The 17612-nt window shown below is 32.8% G+C and overlaps 1 protein-coding gene across 1 annotated transcript in view; it reads left to right on the forward strand.

Annotated features, from left to right (window-relative positions):
- Nucleotides 1-17612, forward strand: part of RYR2 (ryanodine receptor 2) — a 362813-nt gene that overhangs the window by 300860 nt on the left and 44341 nt on the right. The window contains exons 68-77 of the mRNA XM_088522870.1: nucleotides 46-133; nucleotides 2097-2189; nucleotides 4138-4308; nucleotides 5594-5653; nucleotides 7721-7855; nucleotides 11371-11483; nucleotides 12615-12711; nucleotides 15326-15429; nucleotides 16046-16097; nucleotides 16253-16306. Coding sequence (XP_088378996.1) covers nucleotides 46-133; nucleotides 2097-2189; nucleotides 4138-4308; nucleotides 5594-5653; nucleotides 7721-7855; nucleotides 11371-11483; nucleotides 12615-12711; nucleotides 15326-15429; nucleotides 16046-16097; nucleotides 16253-16306 — 967 coding nt within the window. The remainder of the gene's footprint in view (nucleotides 1-45; nucleotides 134-2096; nucleotides 2190-4137; nucleotides 4309-5593; nucleotides 5654-7720; nucleotides 7856-11370; nucleotides 11484-12614; nucleotides 12712-15325; nucleotides 15430-16045; nucleotides 16098-16252; nucleotides 16307-17612) is intronic.

Genomic DNA, 17612 nt, shown 5'->3' on the forward strand with positions numbered 1-17612 from the left:
GCCAGTAAGGATTATGAGCATTTCTGCCCTTTTACCAAATTCTAGGGCAAAATGGCTAAAAGAGCCGAACCCTGAAGCTGAGGAATTGTTCCGCATGGTGGCTGAGGTCTTCATTTACTGGTCAAAATCTCATGTAAGTAATTCCTTGCTAAACAGGCAGCTTTCCTAGTAGGTGAGTTAGTTATTTAGAGGTTACGCTTGGGAAGTTAAACATAATGGTAGAGATGAAACTTCAGTTAAGAAGGTATTATGACTTTTCGTTCTGAAACCTTTCAATTACCTGGGTAGCTGAGAGAGTTGATGTTTGTTCTGTAGCTTAATAAAACTGAGTGTTTTTTTCATATAACTTCTGTTTTGTTTCTATTTTTTTTTATTAAACTTATTGAGGTCTATATTCAAGCCATTTTTTTCAGTCAATCTCTGAAGCCTTTTTATATCCTGGATATATGGCTACTAAATTAGCGTGGCTGTAGCTCACCACTGAAGCTCACCATTTTCCTCATCTGTACAATTTGCCTGCTTGAGCCTGTAGGCAGAAGTATAATACAAATAATTATTATGAATAGGTCCTCAATAGGACTAATGGAACCAGGAAATGTGCAGCCTTACCTATGGTGGCTTAATTTGTGGTGCAGGATAGTTTTTTATTTCTTTAATAATAGGTATATACTAAAATTATTGAGGCTAGTTCTGCAATTGTGTGTAAATATGTTTCAGTGAAGTCAGCTGTAAGCATAGAGCAAACAAATAACAAATATGTCCTAAAAATAAATGAAATACTTTTCTTAGATAATATTGGTTCTTATTTGATAAATTTTAACAGTTAAGGATTTCTTCTTCATTCCATTCTGACAAAATTTACTGTTGATTGAGAAACCTGATTCCTCTGCCTCATATGCAAGGTCAGAAAAAAAGAAGTGAAACACTTTCACACAGTGAACTCTTAATGAAATATTATTTACACTGACTTTTTCAATGTCTTATTTGTGTATTGGTACTTGTATTTCTGTGTGAGATCTGTTATGAACATTACTGTTCATAATTGAAATACACATTGCTCCCCACACAACAGAAAAATAATGACCTTCATAATATTGAAGTGCATACTGGTTTTTATTATGTAAAAATCTGGAATGGATGTTTTTGACATGAGAAAACACAGACAGTGTCTTTATATCAAATTATAAGAATAGTGATTTTTTTGCATCTGCTGTTCTGTAAAGGAAACAGTTCTTTATTGGATATGTTGTGTGTTTGAAAGTAAAAATGAATGATTTGTTTGAACAGTCTACCATAATTTTCATATAAAAAGTTTTTTCGTAGAGTCTGGAAAGTTTGCTTGTCTACAGTTGTGGGATATGGCAAAAATAATTCCATGTTCATTGCCATAACTAATTGATTTTATGCCTTGGTTGTTTTCTTTAAAATACTGTATCATTGTTTTACACAAACTAAACAATTTAAAACAGTAAAGGCGTCTATAATCTAGCTGCTGTCCTGTGTTGTGAAATATATTACCGAAAGTGTATAGAAAACTTACCAAAATAATTCAAAGTAACAATTGAAGCCTGTGTTTCTTTCTTTGTGAATATTTTAATGCAGGACAAGTTAGTACATGTTTGTGTTTCTATACTTGCCTGCTTACATTCTTTTAAGGGAAACAGAAGAGCTATGCTGTTTTCTCCAACACTCATTTTTGAGAGGTGTCTGAGCACTTTGGCTGAAGTTTTTCTCATCCATTCATACAGGAGATTCTTCCTTTTGTCTGCTTTCCTTCAACCATTAACAAGTTTCACCTTACCTATTGATAACAATAATACAATAATAAAATACATGTTTTCATTTAGCTTTTAAAATATATGTTGAGCTAATAGACAAAGAACTACATGAAAACCTGAGCTAGGTTATATGAATAAAATAGAAATTCAATTGGTCATCCATAAGATCCATCCATAAGATTTTTCTTTTATTTTGTGGATTTTACAAATTTTTAGTTATACAAATTTTAGTTTCATTTTACAAATTTTTGTTTAAGACTTGTTTAGGTAGATTTCTTATAAATGCTTTTGACTGAGATCTCCTATATATTATTTCAGAATTTTAAAAGGGAAGAACAGAACTTTGTGGTACAAAATGAAATCAACAACATGTCTTTCCTTATCACTGACACCAAATCAAAGATGTCCAAGGTAATGTAAAGATTTTCTACTCTGACCACATTAGCTACAGATTGTAGAGTAAACTGGGTAAAACCTCACAGCAATTTATAATGTTGTGAAAGGAGCATTGGGATTTTGTCAGGGGAACAAATAACTGCTCTACAACTGTCATTCAGTATATATATATATAAAAAAACTAAGCTGTTTCTCTTTTTATTAGTATTTTTATTTTTGTGGGGGCAAAAGAAATCATAGATTTTTCACTGATTGAATTTATCCAATGATGGAAATATAGAAAAAGAGGAAGAGGGAAGGTATATTGGTAATTCGTATCACATAGCTCTGGAAAATGCTAGGCTGTAGCAGTGATGAAAGCAGTATAACAACCTGGCTGAAGAATGGTTTGCATATCTTACTTCTAATTTCATTCCCTTTACCACTCCTCTCTCTAGCTCATTTCACATTTTTTTTTTCTCTAGTATTTTGAACTTTTGTAAGAGTATGTTACCTGGGGTATCCCATTTCTTCCAGTACTTAAGTTAATGTGCATCTACACATACGCAAGATGACAGTTATTTTCTTCTTTGTAACCATCTTAATGGGATTCTTTCACCTTTTCTCTCTCTTGCATCAAATGATAAAGCTAAATATCCAACTAGATATCTCTGGTTGAAACTAGATAAGTTTCTTATGCATATAACTCTTTATTAAAGCACTTACCACTTACATACTGTATTAAATCTTACCTAATTTGATACATATTGCCTGCATTTTCAAGTGCATTTCACTTATGTTTCTTTTTTGCTCTAGATTTCCTGCATCCTTCTTGGGTGACCTTCAGCTTTTAAGTTACAGAGATAAAATAATTAGGGTCTTGCTCTATTTTGCCATATTTAACAAAGCAAGAAAAAAAAAATATATATATATATATATAAAATGTTGCCTGGAGTACAAACTTTCACCCCAAAATCATGTATCAAATTTGAATTGCAGTATTGCCTGTGCCAGTCTTCTGACTACTTGAGGGGCAGATGTTTAGATTCTGACTACTTGGTGGGCAGACATTTAAATTCTGAGCAAAATTTTCTGAGAAAAAGCATATCTGTTATCACTACCAGTTTCTGTACTTTTTAATGTTTTTGGTGATCTCAGACTAAATGAGATGGGATACATACTCTAGCTTTTCTTCTGTTTTTTAAACCTGATTTGGACAATGAATAACTTGTGTCAAACAGGATGTTTTGTTCTTAATATCCTTTCTGCCTCAAAGAGTGTAAAGAGATCAAATCTATATTTTCATACATATAAAGAGTCAAGCATTTCGTATAAACAACCTATTTTTCATTTATCTATGGACAATGAATTTGTCTTCAGGCAAGAAAAAAGCACTGAATATGTTCCTTTGAAATGCATGTGCCCAACCTTGACATGCTCAGCGTTCTTTAAAATTTTGGACATCTGAAAAGTGTGTTTTCTATGTTCTACTGTTACTACTACCACTTTTTGATCTAGAATTCAGTTGTGATATACACAGTTGTGTTTCCTCTAAAGAAAAAGTGCTCCATCCAGAATGCTTCTGTGTTGATCATTGTCACAAAGAAAACAAATGAAAATATAGGCAGATTGTGCAATTAATGTATAGAAACAACTAAAAGAAGCTTAAGATTAGCTGCGGAAAATTGAAGAAATGAGAGATCTGGAGATGGGGGAGATATCTTATTTGTAGAGAGGAAGGATGCAGCAGAAATCTAAAGAAGCATAGTTTTTGAGAAATTGTATTTAGTTACAGGACATAAAAAGAGACTCTGTTGGAAAGAAAAGGTAGTTTGAGAAAGAGTGGACTGGCATCATAAAATGGTCAGTGACATAATGGGATTGGGCAGGGATGCAGCCGTATGGGTATTAAGGAAATTATCAAAGCAGAGACAAGCAAAAAATTGTTAGTGACTTTTTTTTTTTTCTTTTCTGTATGTTGCAGGCAGCAGTTTCTGACCAGGAGAGGAAGAAGATGAAGCGAAAAGGTGACCGGTATTCTATGCAGACATCACTCATTGTGGCAGCGCTGAAGCGACTGCTTCCCATTGGCCTAAATATTTGTGCGCCTGGAGACCAAGAGCTAATTGCACTAGCCAAAAATCGATTCAGTATGGTAGGTGCACTTTTTTACATTTCTAAATCTAGAAATATTCTTCTAACTGAAGTCTTGGAAATCTTTCTTGCCCTAATTTTTCAACATTATATGAATACTGTTAAAACTACTGATTTCCTACATGATTTTTCTGATCAGGAAACATTGGATTATATTTCATGATCAAAAGGACTGGATAGAAAACATTCCAGAGTTCCAGAAAAAATCCTGGAATTCCCTCTTCTCTCCCTCAACTTTCCAGGTGGAATGTCTGCCTTTGCTGTTTTTCCAGTCTCCTCGGTGTAGACAGTGAAAAAATAAGGTCCGAATTACAAGTGGAACATTCATATTAATTGTATTTGCTTTGTAACCTTTCTCATTTTAACGTTGCTCTATGGGAATATAGCGTTAAGAGTTTTTATTCATAGTCAAGACTGTATTTCTGTCATATAAAGGTACAATGGGTGACTATGGTTGATACTAATGTACATATCATTCTCATTTTCTCTGAATGAAATATTTCAATTTGGACATGGTTATTTTTCTAAAGGATAATTTAATTCAGTAATTACATACAGATGATGTCTTAAATTAGAACAGTTGTTTCTCTCTTGATTTTTAATTGTAAGATATGCTTGTTATATTTTATAAAGATTAAATTTAAAAATGCAAATAAGAATCAGATGTTTCCTATATAGTGTGCCAAATACAATAACTGAATTTCAGGTGAGTGCTGGAATTTCTGTAGGGCTAGGCTTTTCATTATTCAGAAAATGGTTCTTCCAGAAATATACTGTCAGAACAACAATATGGTTGTCATTTGGAATATAGTACCTTCTCAAGCTGTAATGCTCTTTACGTTCTTGCCTGCTGTATGATCTTCAGACAACTGAACTAAATATATTTGAAGAATAGAAGATCTCTAAAAGAACCAGAAATCATATCTGTGAAGACTTTGCTCTCCTGTTATGTTGTCAGGACAGAAAAATCTGTTCATGACATAGCTTTCACTTGAGCAAACTTTGGTCAAAGTGTATTTGTAATAGTGTTTTAAAATCAGACTTATATTTAGTATATTGAATTAATCCAGCCAAATATGAATGTTGCCATCTAAATCTTTTTCAGGGAGGTTGGATGTGACTAGCTCTGGTCATATTTCATGAAAAAGTCATTTCCTCTGAGATTTTCCTCATTTCTTACTTTCAGTTTTAGTCACGATTCAGACCAAGTCTAAGCTTGACATATGAACAGTATTTTTTCTTATTTAGTTGTTGTGTCTAATATATGACTTTTAATTTGTTGACAGAAAGATACTGAGGATGAAGTTCGAGATATCATTCGCAGTAATCTTCATCTGCAGGGCAAGGTAATTAACAGGCATTTTTGAACACACTTGTAATTTTTTTTTTAATTTTAGTTCGTTCATTAGTACCATGTAATGACCTGCTTTGAATAACTCATAATCCTTTTTTCTCATCCCTCAAGCATCTTTTTCTCATAAAGAATTGCCCAGAAACCTGGGCAATTATGCACCTAATGTTTGATGTCAAATGCTAAATGCTATGTCACATATAATAGCATGTGACCCTTTAAATGCCTGCCTATCGGTACCATTAATGTGATGTTGAAGATGTAAACTATGTCTATCTCTGTTTAAATGCTATCTTGTATTGTCTGAGATAGAATCTGCAAAATATTCATAGTTATTTTTTATCAATTGGAAGTGTAAAGAAAGATGAAACTGCCACTTGTGCATATGCTGTGAAGTGAAAAAAAAAATCACCACAAGGCTCTATTTTGCCCCTATTTTCCAGACCAGGGGAAAAAAAAGTGTAGATTTTTTGTTACACAGTTCCAGTTATTCTGTGTGAAATGAATAGCCCTAGGACAGAAGTCCTAAACTACCCCAATGTAGTGCTGTTCAATGCTTCATATAATGACAAACGATGAAGCTAGAGTATGAGTGCAATAAAATGATGTACTTCTCTACTGAAGGAAGAGGGGATTTGAACCACGGATAGTGCCTTACTAAACAACCCCTTCATCTCTCTCTCCCTCTTTCCTCTTTACTCTATTCTTTAACTCAATTTCCTTCTGGAAAAAAAGCACTGTTTGAGACTTGCCCTTTTAAATCTTCAGCTATAAATGTTGCAGTGTCTATTTCATGCCTTTGTCTACATTTGTCTTCACCTGGTTTCTGTCTTTCCTTTCCTTGCATGCCTGCATGCTGTTACCCAGTACTGAACCTTTTATTTCAAGAAATTAATGACAAACCTGCATTTATTTTGACATGGATGAAGCTCAAATCACCAAAATCTTCTTCCAACCATGCTAATTCACACCTTGAAATACCAACTACTCATGCCCTTACAAAACTACCTTTACAAAAAAGCTGTACCTTGATAGAATATGAAAAGTGCTCAGATCAGAAGACACCTCTGCCTGTGTTTAAAAAGTCTTTTGTGGACTATCCATTCATGATGATCCAGTCAAATGCTCACACAAAGACTGTGGATGTGACAGTTGTTAAGAAATGGAGAAACTGAAAGGTGGAAAAAATGTCTGTCAGTTATGGCTTTCTAGATTGTAATAAGCTATTGTTGAGCAACTGTGTAAGTTTATGATAATTTTTAGTACTTACAAAATCTGTGTATTATAAGATGATATGTGAAGGTGAGTTAGCATTATTGTCCCATTTCAGGCAGAAATTTGGATGCACAAAAGTGCTTTAGAAAAATAGATGTCAAGCTAAATTTTTTGGGGGAAAAAATGAACAGAGAAGATTTTGCTAGTAGTTAAATGGGAAATCATTGATCACTAAAACACAGAAAACAAAATGTAAAGAAAGAAGTGGGCAAAATGTTTTTTATATATTTCTTCATAATTTATAGGCTTACTAAAATACATTTTGAATTCATTTTTTATAAATTAACTTTTCAATTTTTAGCTTGTAAGCAATAAAATAAAAATTTGCAAACAATGGGAAAAAGCGAAAATGCAATGACTAATATCCAAGACTAAAAAGTGTGGACTAGGTAATCCCAAATAAAGTAATAATGCCATTTGTTGTTTGGTTTAATAACTAGAAAGAGAGTGCTTAAAATTCTGTCTGTCTACCTTATATGCATTACATTTCCTCAATTAGTTTGTTCCTTGCTGTTATTAGTGCTATTTTTTTGCTCCTTGACAAGCTGCTGACAAGATTGTTATACCTCTAGTCCTCTTAAATCTTTCAACAAACATTGTGTGAATCAATCTTTAGTTTTGTTTGCACATATTCTCCCAATGCTTTAAAATCATTGAATACTATAAAGTTATAGGTTAACTGTGCAGAGTTGTCTGTGGTTTTTATAAGTAGTTTCTGAAAATGAAAAATTTTGGCCCTGTATTTGAAACTTTAGCCTTGGTTACTTGTTAAATCTTTCTCCTGTAGCTTGAGGATCCTGCCATTAGGTGGCAGATGGCACTTTACAAAGATTTACCAAACAGAACTGAAGATTCCTCAGACCCTGAGAAGACCGTGGAAAGAGTTCTTGATATAGCCAATGTACTGTTTCACCTGGAGCAGGTTAGACATATTTTCCCAGTTCCATTGCTTCATATTACAAAAGCACCACATATTCAGTCTTTCAGTTATATTTTCACCCTTCACATATAATTTTATTTTCTTTTGTTCTTTCTTTCGGTGGCTTCTGTTTGCACACTTTGTCTTGTGTTCATAATGAACATAAAATGTTTCTGCAGCAAGTCCAACAATCATTTCTCTGGAAAAAGATTAAGAAAAGCATATTTTCTATATAGCTTGGGTGTGTCAGCTGGGGCAAAGAGATCACTAAGTTTGATCTCTGTCAGTAAGTTGGCCATGGGACATGAAATCTGAGTTAAAAAAGTAGCTTAATTATTGAAAAAAATATTTTCTCAAGGTATTTTTTCCACATTTTTTTGTTGATAGTAGTACCAAAAAAAATAAAGCTGCCTAAATAATTATTGCATAAGTAGCTGGATATTACAGCTGCATAAACTTGGCCAGGCAGATGAACTGGTAGACAACCTGCCTACTAATGGCTTTAGAAAGCTACTTACTGAACTAACACTGATTAAAAAAAAAAAAAAAAAAGAAGTTCATTTGGCAAAATTGATATAAAAACTTATCTATAAGGGGAATCTGGAAGTGAATATGCACATTAATTGAATCACATTGGCTGTGAAATACATAAAGCTCTTAATAATTTGGAAAGTTTAGCAATATTACAGTTTGCTAGGCAAGCAAAATGTTGGCATATATGATCTCAAATTCACTCTTGTGGTACAGTGGTGAACACAAATGAAGGTGAGCCTTTGTGGCTCGAATAGGACTTGCTGCATCCAAGAAACAGTGGAAGCAAGGTGGAAGAATGATTGTTCTAAGAAAGTTGAGGCAGAATCTTTAGCTCGTTGCAGAATGTGATGTGAAATTCCACTATTTGTATAATATTTGCATGCTTAAATACATGCACTCCCGATGTGAGCCATGGGAAATTTTGTTTGAGTTGGTTTATTTTGTGTCCTTCTTCCCACTAGTATCCCATGTTTCTCTGACTATACATGTCCCCAGGAATAAGTCAGTCAAGAATAAGTGCTGTGAAGGTCACATTTCTTATCAATTGAATACCAGGTTCTTGGTATCCTTAATGTACTCCATGTGTTGATATAAATATTTGTGTCCCAGCTATTGTGTCATACGGCTCTTCATATAACCATGCTAACCTTTATACGGACTTCCTTCAAATTCAGCTGTCTTAAGTGTTTGATAGAAGACAAAAACATGTCACATTATACCCATCAATAACTGTCTATGGAGCAAACAAGAAAGGATCAAGTATGGAAGCAGTGCAACAAGTTTTTTATTTTTTCCTGGTGGAAGAAAACTAGGATCATGGACGACAAAATATCTTGGCTTTTACTTTTTTTTTTTAATCAAAGTTTTTTTTTAAAAAAAAATGAAGGAAATTGATTACCATGTACATAGTCATGTATTTCAGCTTTTGAGTTTCATCAGATGCACAATCCCTTAGAACCCTAAGGTATCATCCCTTGTGTTTTTTATGATTTGTCATAGTAGTACAATATATAGAGTCCAGCAGTAATACAAAACCGGTATGGACTCTATTCATAATACTGGGTCAGGATTTCAGATTAAATCTTCTGATCAGCTTGTAATGAAGTAATTGCTGGCTACTTTTGCTCTTTCTACTTTGCACATTAAAGTTTGGAGATTTGGCCTTGAAATTCTACTTCCCTTGTGTAGGCAATAACTCACTCAGGGATTTTTTGGTTCTTTTAATGAAATGGGTAATTCTGTGCCTTAAAAAATAATGAACATGTGAATAGCATTTTTGTTTGTTTTTATAATAGTCTTGCAGTTCTTTGCTCTCCATGTGCAAAACTGTGTCTGTTTTCCTTATGGCACTTACAAAGTGCAATACTGTACTTCAGTTAAGTCTCTGTATTTTCATTCCATGAGCAATTAATTTCTTTGTTTTTATTATTTTCAGAGATCAGCTTGTGTAGGCCGAGGATATTTCTTTTGGGAAAGTATAGAGAATTTAATATAGTTTCTGGAGATATTAATTACCTAACTTGCACATTTGGTTTTGCCTGACTTACAAATTATTAGCTCTGACTTCATTTTGACTGCAGTGGATACTTTTTATGTTTTCACATAACAAATTTTGCTAATTTTTAAATTTTTCATCTAGAAGATTACTAGTAGGTTCTACTAGAATGTCACCATTTAATCTTTCACCATGTGTAATTTTCCATTTTACTGAATGCTGTGCAGTTTGATTAAATATTTATCCCTTAATTGTTCATTCTTTTTGGCATTTCACTAAACTAACACAATCCTCTTGGATAACTATGTGTATATTGAATAAGGAGTCTTTATAAATATAATCCTCACTGCGTATTTTAAAATAAAATGCTTTATTTTGTTATAAAGGAGAATCACCAAGTCTTTCACGTTAGAGATGTTGACTTCTGTTGACTCTTTTGTTGATGTGGGGAGATAAAGGAGCTACTGATCCTCTAGCACAATAAATGAATATATTGACATCGATTCCCAAATTATTGTTTGTGTAGGATAAAAAATGGAGGCTTCTATAAGAATTATGTAGGTTAAGTCGAACCAAATAATCGTTATGGAGTACATGTTAAGTCATAAAAACTGTGAGTAGACGTGGGCAGGAATGATCCGTAACAAAGCCTGCCATCATAGTTCCCAGTTATCTGCTTAAGGGCTGTAGTGTGCTATTGCTCTTCTGGACCCTTCATTTTCTTTGGATGGAATCAGGATGGAGAAAACTGGAGAAATGAGGACATAGCACACCCAATCTCATCTCATGCTGATGTAAAGCCAGGATACAGTAGACTATATCTGACTCTATCTCTAGATAAACATAAAAAGAATGTAGCTGAAGTGTTTTGGCATATCTTATATTCACATTAGCTATTCAGATTAGTCAAAGCGATTCAGTCCCCATTAAAGCTCTGCACTTGTCTTTCATTTTTTAAACTTGATTTCTTTGCATTATAGCCAGTGTTGGTACATATTGCAAGTAAAAGATAATAGTATGCAAACAAATTTCTTTAAAAAGATTGGCTAAGCCAATATGAAAATATACAATTTACATAGTGTACATATGTCAAGAGTAACATACAACAGAAAAAGCTGAGGGTACTGTATATAAAAATTTAAGGTTTTCTGAAAAATGGCTTCAGTGACAATAATATTCCATCTAAATTAAAAGTTAAAAAGAGAAAATACCTGAAACTTACAAGAAAAAAATTGCCTTTTCATTTATTTTCAGTTTGTTTAATTTTTAGATTTAGATTTTAATTTTTCAATATTCAATTCATTTAATTTTAGACTTTGTTTCTACATTTAGGTTGATCACTTGAATTCTATCTAGAACACATTATCTTATCCATTGATCTATTATTTTTCCAGTCGATTTTTCTGTCATCTAACGTTTTTGTTATTATGCATATACAGTAGGGGAAAGATGTGTTATTTATTTTTTCCCTGTGTATTTTATATACCAGGTTGAGCATCCTCAGAGGTCCAAAAAAGCAGTGTGGCATAAACTGTTGTCTAAACAGAGGAAAAGAGCAGTAGTTGCCTGCTTTAGAATGGCACCATTGTATAATCTTCCCAGGTAAAAGCTATACTGTTTCTACGATTCAGAATTGTAGTTACGTTCATGAGATGCTATTTAGTGAATTCTAAAGGAAGAAAAATAACAGCAATAACAGCGAATTCTACACTGTAAAGTACACTATACACGGCAGTACAGTAATATATCTTTCAAAAAAATATCAGTTCAAATATGTGTTTTTCCCTCGTGTTAATCTGCCCATTATTCTTGGGATGTTTTCTTTTCTGAAAGCGTTTCATAAGAGATAATATAGAGATATCAGGATCACTTTAAGATGATCTTGAAAGAGAAATTTCCTCCTAAGATGTGGTCCAGGTCAGGAACTATAAAGCCGTTATTGTTATTAGACACCAAAATCTTCTAAATATAGGAAATAAACTGGTAACATTTATCTGAGGGAAACTTGTGTATTTACTGTGCATTTGTACGAGTATCATTCTATTGAGCAAGAAATATATGGACGTACTTTATGTGTTTCATGTCTCTATCTATCTTTTCCCCCTTCCTTCTTGTTCAAGAGAATAGCTTCTCTAGCCAGGTGAATCTCAGAATCTTGAGATCCTGGAAATAATGACCTGGCAAAAGAGAAAGAAAAAATCTGCTTTTTCACAGTAATTGCTAAAAATAATTTCCAGACAATTTGTATCAGATTTTTCCAAGATAAGAACATGCCCTGTTGTTCCAAAAGGCCTGCCTATTATCACTATCACTGTAGTTTTTGAGTTGAATTTAGAGTCTTTCCTGGGAAGCACAAGGGCTTAAAATAATATGAAAACTTTTCACATTCAGAATAAAACTCACTAATTTAACCAAGTAATTGATTTTATTTCCTACTTAAAATTAGTTCCCTAAAGTTGCATAAATTATTTGTTCCTGAAATCATTTATTGTTACATTTCCATATTAATTTTACAGATATTTAGAGGTGTGGCACATTTTTAAACAGAGAATATTACTGTAAGCAATATTTTTAAAATAGATGGTTTGGACTAGTTTAACCAGAGAAATTTTGCTTCCTCTTTAAATGGTAGTTATCATGTCTGGATATTTCACCAAATTAAGTGAAGTTTATATTGACCAAATCTTTTCTTTTTTAAAACTTACCATTTGTGATTTAAATTTCCTTTCTTAGGCACCGAGCCGTCAATCTCTTTCTTCAAGGCTATGATAAATCTTGGATTGAAACAGAAGAACACTATTTTGAAGATAAGCTGATAGAAGACTTAGCAGTACGTCTGGGTACAAAGGGCTGTGGGAATGTATTATGAATTAACACGAATATAATCACAACTCTAAATCTGGGAGGTACATAAGAAATAATCTAAACTACCTCCACATGAAGGCATGCAAGTCATGCTGATAGGCATTAATAGTTCAACTGGTGGAGATTTCAGGATCTCCTCAGACAGTCTCTTAGCTTCACTGTCATTTTAAAGATTTTTTGACTTTTGTCTAAGTCAAATGTCAGTTGCTGTAATCTCCTTACCTTCTGCTCTGTGGACAAAATAAAAAGATTTTTCCTTTTTTTTTTTTTTTTGTCATCAGCTTCTATGTTTTTGAGGGTATTAAAATCCACATTAAAGCCATTTGAGTCAAAAGGACAGAATATAAAGCTAAGGGAATCCATCATCTTAGACTAATCAGTTCCATAAAAACAGATATGACGGTGTTTGTCTTTATTTTGAGCAAAAGTGGCATTACCATTTATCCTGTTTTTGTGTATATCGGCGGGGGAAGGGAGGGAAAGCAAACATCACTTCTTTATTTGAGGAGCTTGATTATGCTGCTATGCAAGGTGTGCTTTGGGAAAGCTCATACAGATCAAGCGTGTAAGAAAACTAGGTTTTTAATGTATGAAATAAATATCATGAGATATTTAAAACTAACTTTGTACTATAAAAAGTATGCTTCGTCTTTAGTAAGACTATCTGGGCGCTTAAGTTTATGTGATATAACAAAATTATTGATTAGTTTTGTCAGTAGACATTATAGGAATAATACACTGAACAAATGTGTAACTAGAATGCATTAAATCTTTTAGATCTTCAACATTTACAAATGGCCACTAACATGCCCATGTCTTATATGCTTTATCCACTTATATTAACTTTAACTATACTTTTTATTTTACATTTAAATAACTATGGGGCAACTGTCTCAAAATATTAAAACTTAAGAATGTTTATTTCCCAGAAATGTGATAAAATTAGGTTGTTTTGTTTATGCTATACTTTAAAAATGAATTCTACTTAATTCATTTGTTGGTGAATTTGATCCTCCCTGTACTTTGAGTTAAATCTCTGAAATCTAATAACTTGGATAAAATGTTAACACAACCTCTGCCGTTTTGCTTCATCAGTTTAATAATATTAGACAGGTATTTTGAATAGTAACATTACTGAATACAGAAAGCTGCCATTTAATTAAAGAAAAAGGTCAACATCCTAAATGAGATTGAAATAAAGAACTCAGGGGGAGACTCCTGTAATGGTAAGAAGTAACTGCAGTTATAATCTGCATTGTTCAGAACTTTTTACAGATGCTGCCACATATTGGAGAAAAAAAAAAGTGATATGAACCTTTAATGGCCATCATTTTCACTTCTAATAATGGAAACAGACTAGCAAGTGAAGCAATCATGCATACATGTCAACTAGAAGCCTATTCTCAACTGCAGCCAGTTGTATTTGGTACAACTAAAGAAAGACGATAGATGTAACATTTTTATATTTGAGGTATAGTACACATAGATATCTATAAGTATTTCCATGGGAGCATGTTTAAGATTAGAACACCATCTCTTAGGCAAAAAGTCTCTTTCCCTTGTCACCTACCCTGTAGCCAGCTCTTCTTACTACTATCAGATAACTTGTCTGGGATTATAGTAAATTTTTTGCCTGCGCAATCTTAACAATTGCAATTCTTTTTCATCTGTGTTTTAGCATATATTGCTAAGTGAAAACTAAAAGGAAGAATGAGCATAATTTTTGCAACCATTTTTCTGTGAGCTACCAGTTGTAATACAGAAAAATGTGTCTGGATGAAGCAATGTTGTGAATAATTGATTTGCAGAATGCTATTATCCAAAATCTCATTTGGCAAATGACAAAAGTCAGAGGACAGATTCTACTTAAGATTTCCAAAGACTCTTCAAAACACTACTCTAATAATTGCTGGTTTATCTCACTATTTGGGTCTATATCAGTCTATATGTACCTATATTAAATATGTATATATATTCCATATAAAGCTGTATCTATCCATATATTAATGTAGTGTATATATAATTGATTGCTACATATTATTGATTTGTCTTTTAATATCTACATTCCATCAACATTACTACTGTTGGTGGATGTGGCTCCTCATTTCTGAAAACACTGGCAAGCTTCAAGATTCTATTTCTTCTTCCATAAAGCATCTTGGTATTCCTCTGGCAACATCAGGTCTGGCATAGCACTAGGAACAGAGGAGTATAATTTCCAGCTGATACGTCTTGTTATTGTAGAGAGGAACAGATAGTATGATAGCTAATAACGCAGTCACCCAATCTGGACAATAGCAGAAGAAGTTGGAAGTTGTTTTCAAAATCTAGAGAAGAGGAAAGGAACCATAAAGCTGTGAACATAGTATCATCCTGATGCTCTACGTGGTGTGTTCTGAACACAGTCAAGATTCAGGTTTTTGCTGCTTATTCTGCTTGGAACTTCATCCTGATCATGCAGGTCAAAAGTGTGTATGAGATTGTTAAATATTTAAGAAAATGCACAGAGTGAGACATTTTTGCAGTAGGTAAATGAATATACGTTTTTTTCATTTTATTTTAATTTTCTTTCCCTAAAGAAACCTGGAGAGGAACCACCAGAAGAAGATGAAGGCCTTAAAAGAGTTGATCCTTTACATCAACTTATTCTGCTATTCAGTCGAACAGCATTAACTGAAAAATGGTAGGGATGTTGCGGAGACTGTGAAGTATATATAGATTTTGAGATTACTTCTATATTTGAAATTATTCATGTTAAGTTAGATAGTATTGGCTAAGTCAGAACATGAGCTTAAGCATGTATAGTAAGTTTGTTTAAACTTGCACCAAAAGCCCTCCATGTAAAGAGATTTTACCGTGACTGAGAATGAGATGTTGGGAGTTTTCTAAGGACAAGCAGATGCCCTTATAAACTTTGATGTCACAGCAGGAGGTACCATCCTCATTATACTCAGGACTATCGCTCAGGAGTAGACACACGGGTATCTATCACTCCTGTCTGTTTGTATTCCATATAGAAGTTATATTCCGAATAGGAAATATATATCTAGGCATAATTGAAAAATTAGCTATGTTATCTTTGCTGGAAGCTGATTATTAATTTCTGAGCCCTTTGTAGTTATCTTGCCTTTTTGAGTTGTATTAGTTAGTTCCTCATTTCAAAAAGACTTTTGTACTTAATTATTAGCGTAAAATCCCCTTGAAATATTTTTGAAGGAGCTTAAAATTATTTTGACATTTGAATTCTACTATAATTGCTCAAATCTTCATCTTTTTTTTATTCCTCCTCTATTACCCAGCAAATTGGATGAAGATTTCCTGTACATGGCCTATGCTGACATTATGGCAAAGGTATTTACTTTTTCATTCGCTCCTACATTTCCAATGTTTTAATAAAAAATAATGAGGCAGACTAAAAGAAATCATGTGTAAACGGAACCAAGGCTTAACCACCTCACCCTGCCCCCATTTCTATTAATATATGCTTTCTTTTTTCATGGTTGCAGAGCTGTCATGATGAAGATGATGATGATGGTGAAGAGGAAGTGAAGAGCTTTGAAGTAAGATTAGAATTCTGTTTTATTTTTCTTGTCATATTTGACATTGTTTCATAGCTTCCAACTGACATTTATGTTTCTTGGTTCATGGCTTACTGCAGCTTATTATGTCAGTGAAATGCATGTCAGAATTTGGATTGGCAAATACGAGTCATCAGTTTCATGATAGTAAAACAAAACAGTGTCACATAATAGAAGATTAAATTATCAGAGTAATTGACTAGCTTTCCAGTTTCTAAAGAGAAATATGGGTAGCAAATAAATCTGAAAATCTGATGAGAATAGGCCATATCTTGCAAAGTATTAGGTTCTGTTTTAGTTTGGATGGTTGAAATATTGAATTGTTTTTTTTTTTTTTACAGTAGTAATTTACATTCAGTACCAGTAAACTAGATGATATTTTTATGTCCATATATATGTATATATATGTATATTTTCAGAAGTGCTTCTTAGTAAAAAGTCAGCTTTAACTCCTTGAGACTCTTATGTTGAGAATAGGAAATGTGTAATTATTGTTAATTAAAGTTGATTTTCTAATAATAATCACTGTTATTAGGAAACACAATTACATGATTTAATAGCAAGAATGAGAGATTTGTGTTCTTGTTATGTGTTTGCTCTAGGATCTCTCTCTTTTTTTTCTGTTAATAAAAAGGAAATTACAAGAAATTTGTCATTCTGAGGGACACAGAGGGAATTAATTAGCTGATTAATATCTTTAAGCATACGGTAATCCCTGACATTTAAAGTTGTCTAATGTCTTATCGATAAGTTAATATTAATATCTTTATAAAACATAGAAACATAAAATACATGCTTTAATATTGTTTTATTCTCTCAAGATACTGCTTTATTTGATACAAAAATATCTGTGCTGCTTTGATTTTTCTGTATTGTTTGAGGGCATGTTTAGCTTTTATTCACATTGTTTTATATATATCAAATGCAGTCTGTATGTTTTTTACGTAGTGCTACTTGAAATAGCACTGATTTTTTAAACTGTGTCTTCCCAGTTTGGCTGCATATAGAAATTAGAAAGTTTCTATTCTTAAACATTCATAAATATCTAAGATTAAATACAAAGTTGAGTGTTCCTTTTTTTGAAATTCCAATATGATGTTTCATTGACTAAGAATATTTATTTCTTTAAGCTTTTGTTGGTTAACTCATATATGGTTGTTAGACAAATAAAACTCTTATCCTTATAAATGTGAAAGTTATAAATAGGAAGATTTGAAGTGAATTAAGAACTTTATCAATACAGAATTTTAGTGCTCCATTATCTAAACTCTAATGGGTTCTTTGTTCA

This window comes from Tinamus guttatus, unplaced genomic scaffold (assembly GCF_059628265.1).
Source record: "Tinamus guttatus ecotype Peru unplaced genomic scaffold, ASM5962826v1 Tinamus_guttatus_pri_ptg000011l, whole genome shotgun sequence".
In the NCBI taxonomy this organism is placed as follows: domain Eukaryota; kingdom Metazoa; phylum Chordata; class Aves; order Tinamiformes; family Tinamidae; genus Tinamus; species Tinamus guttatus.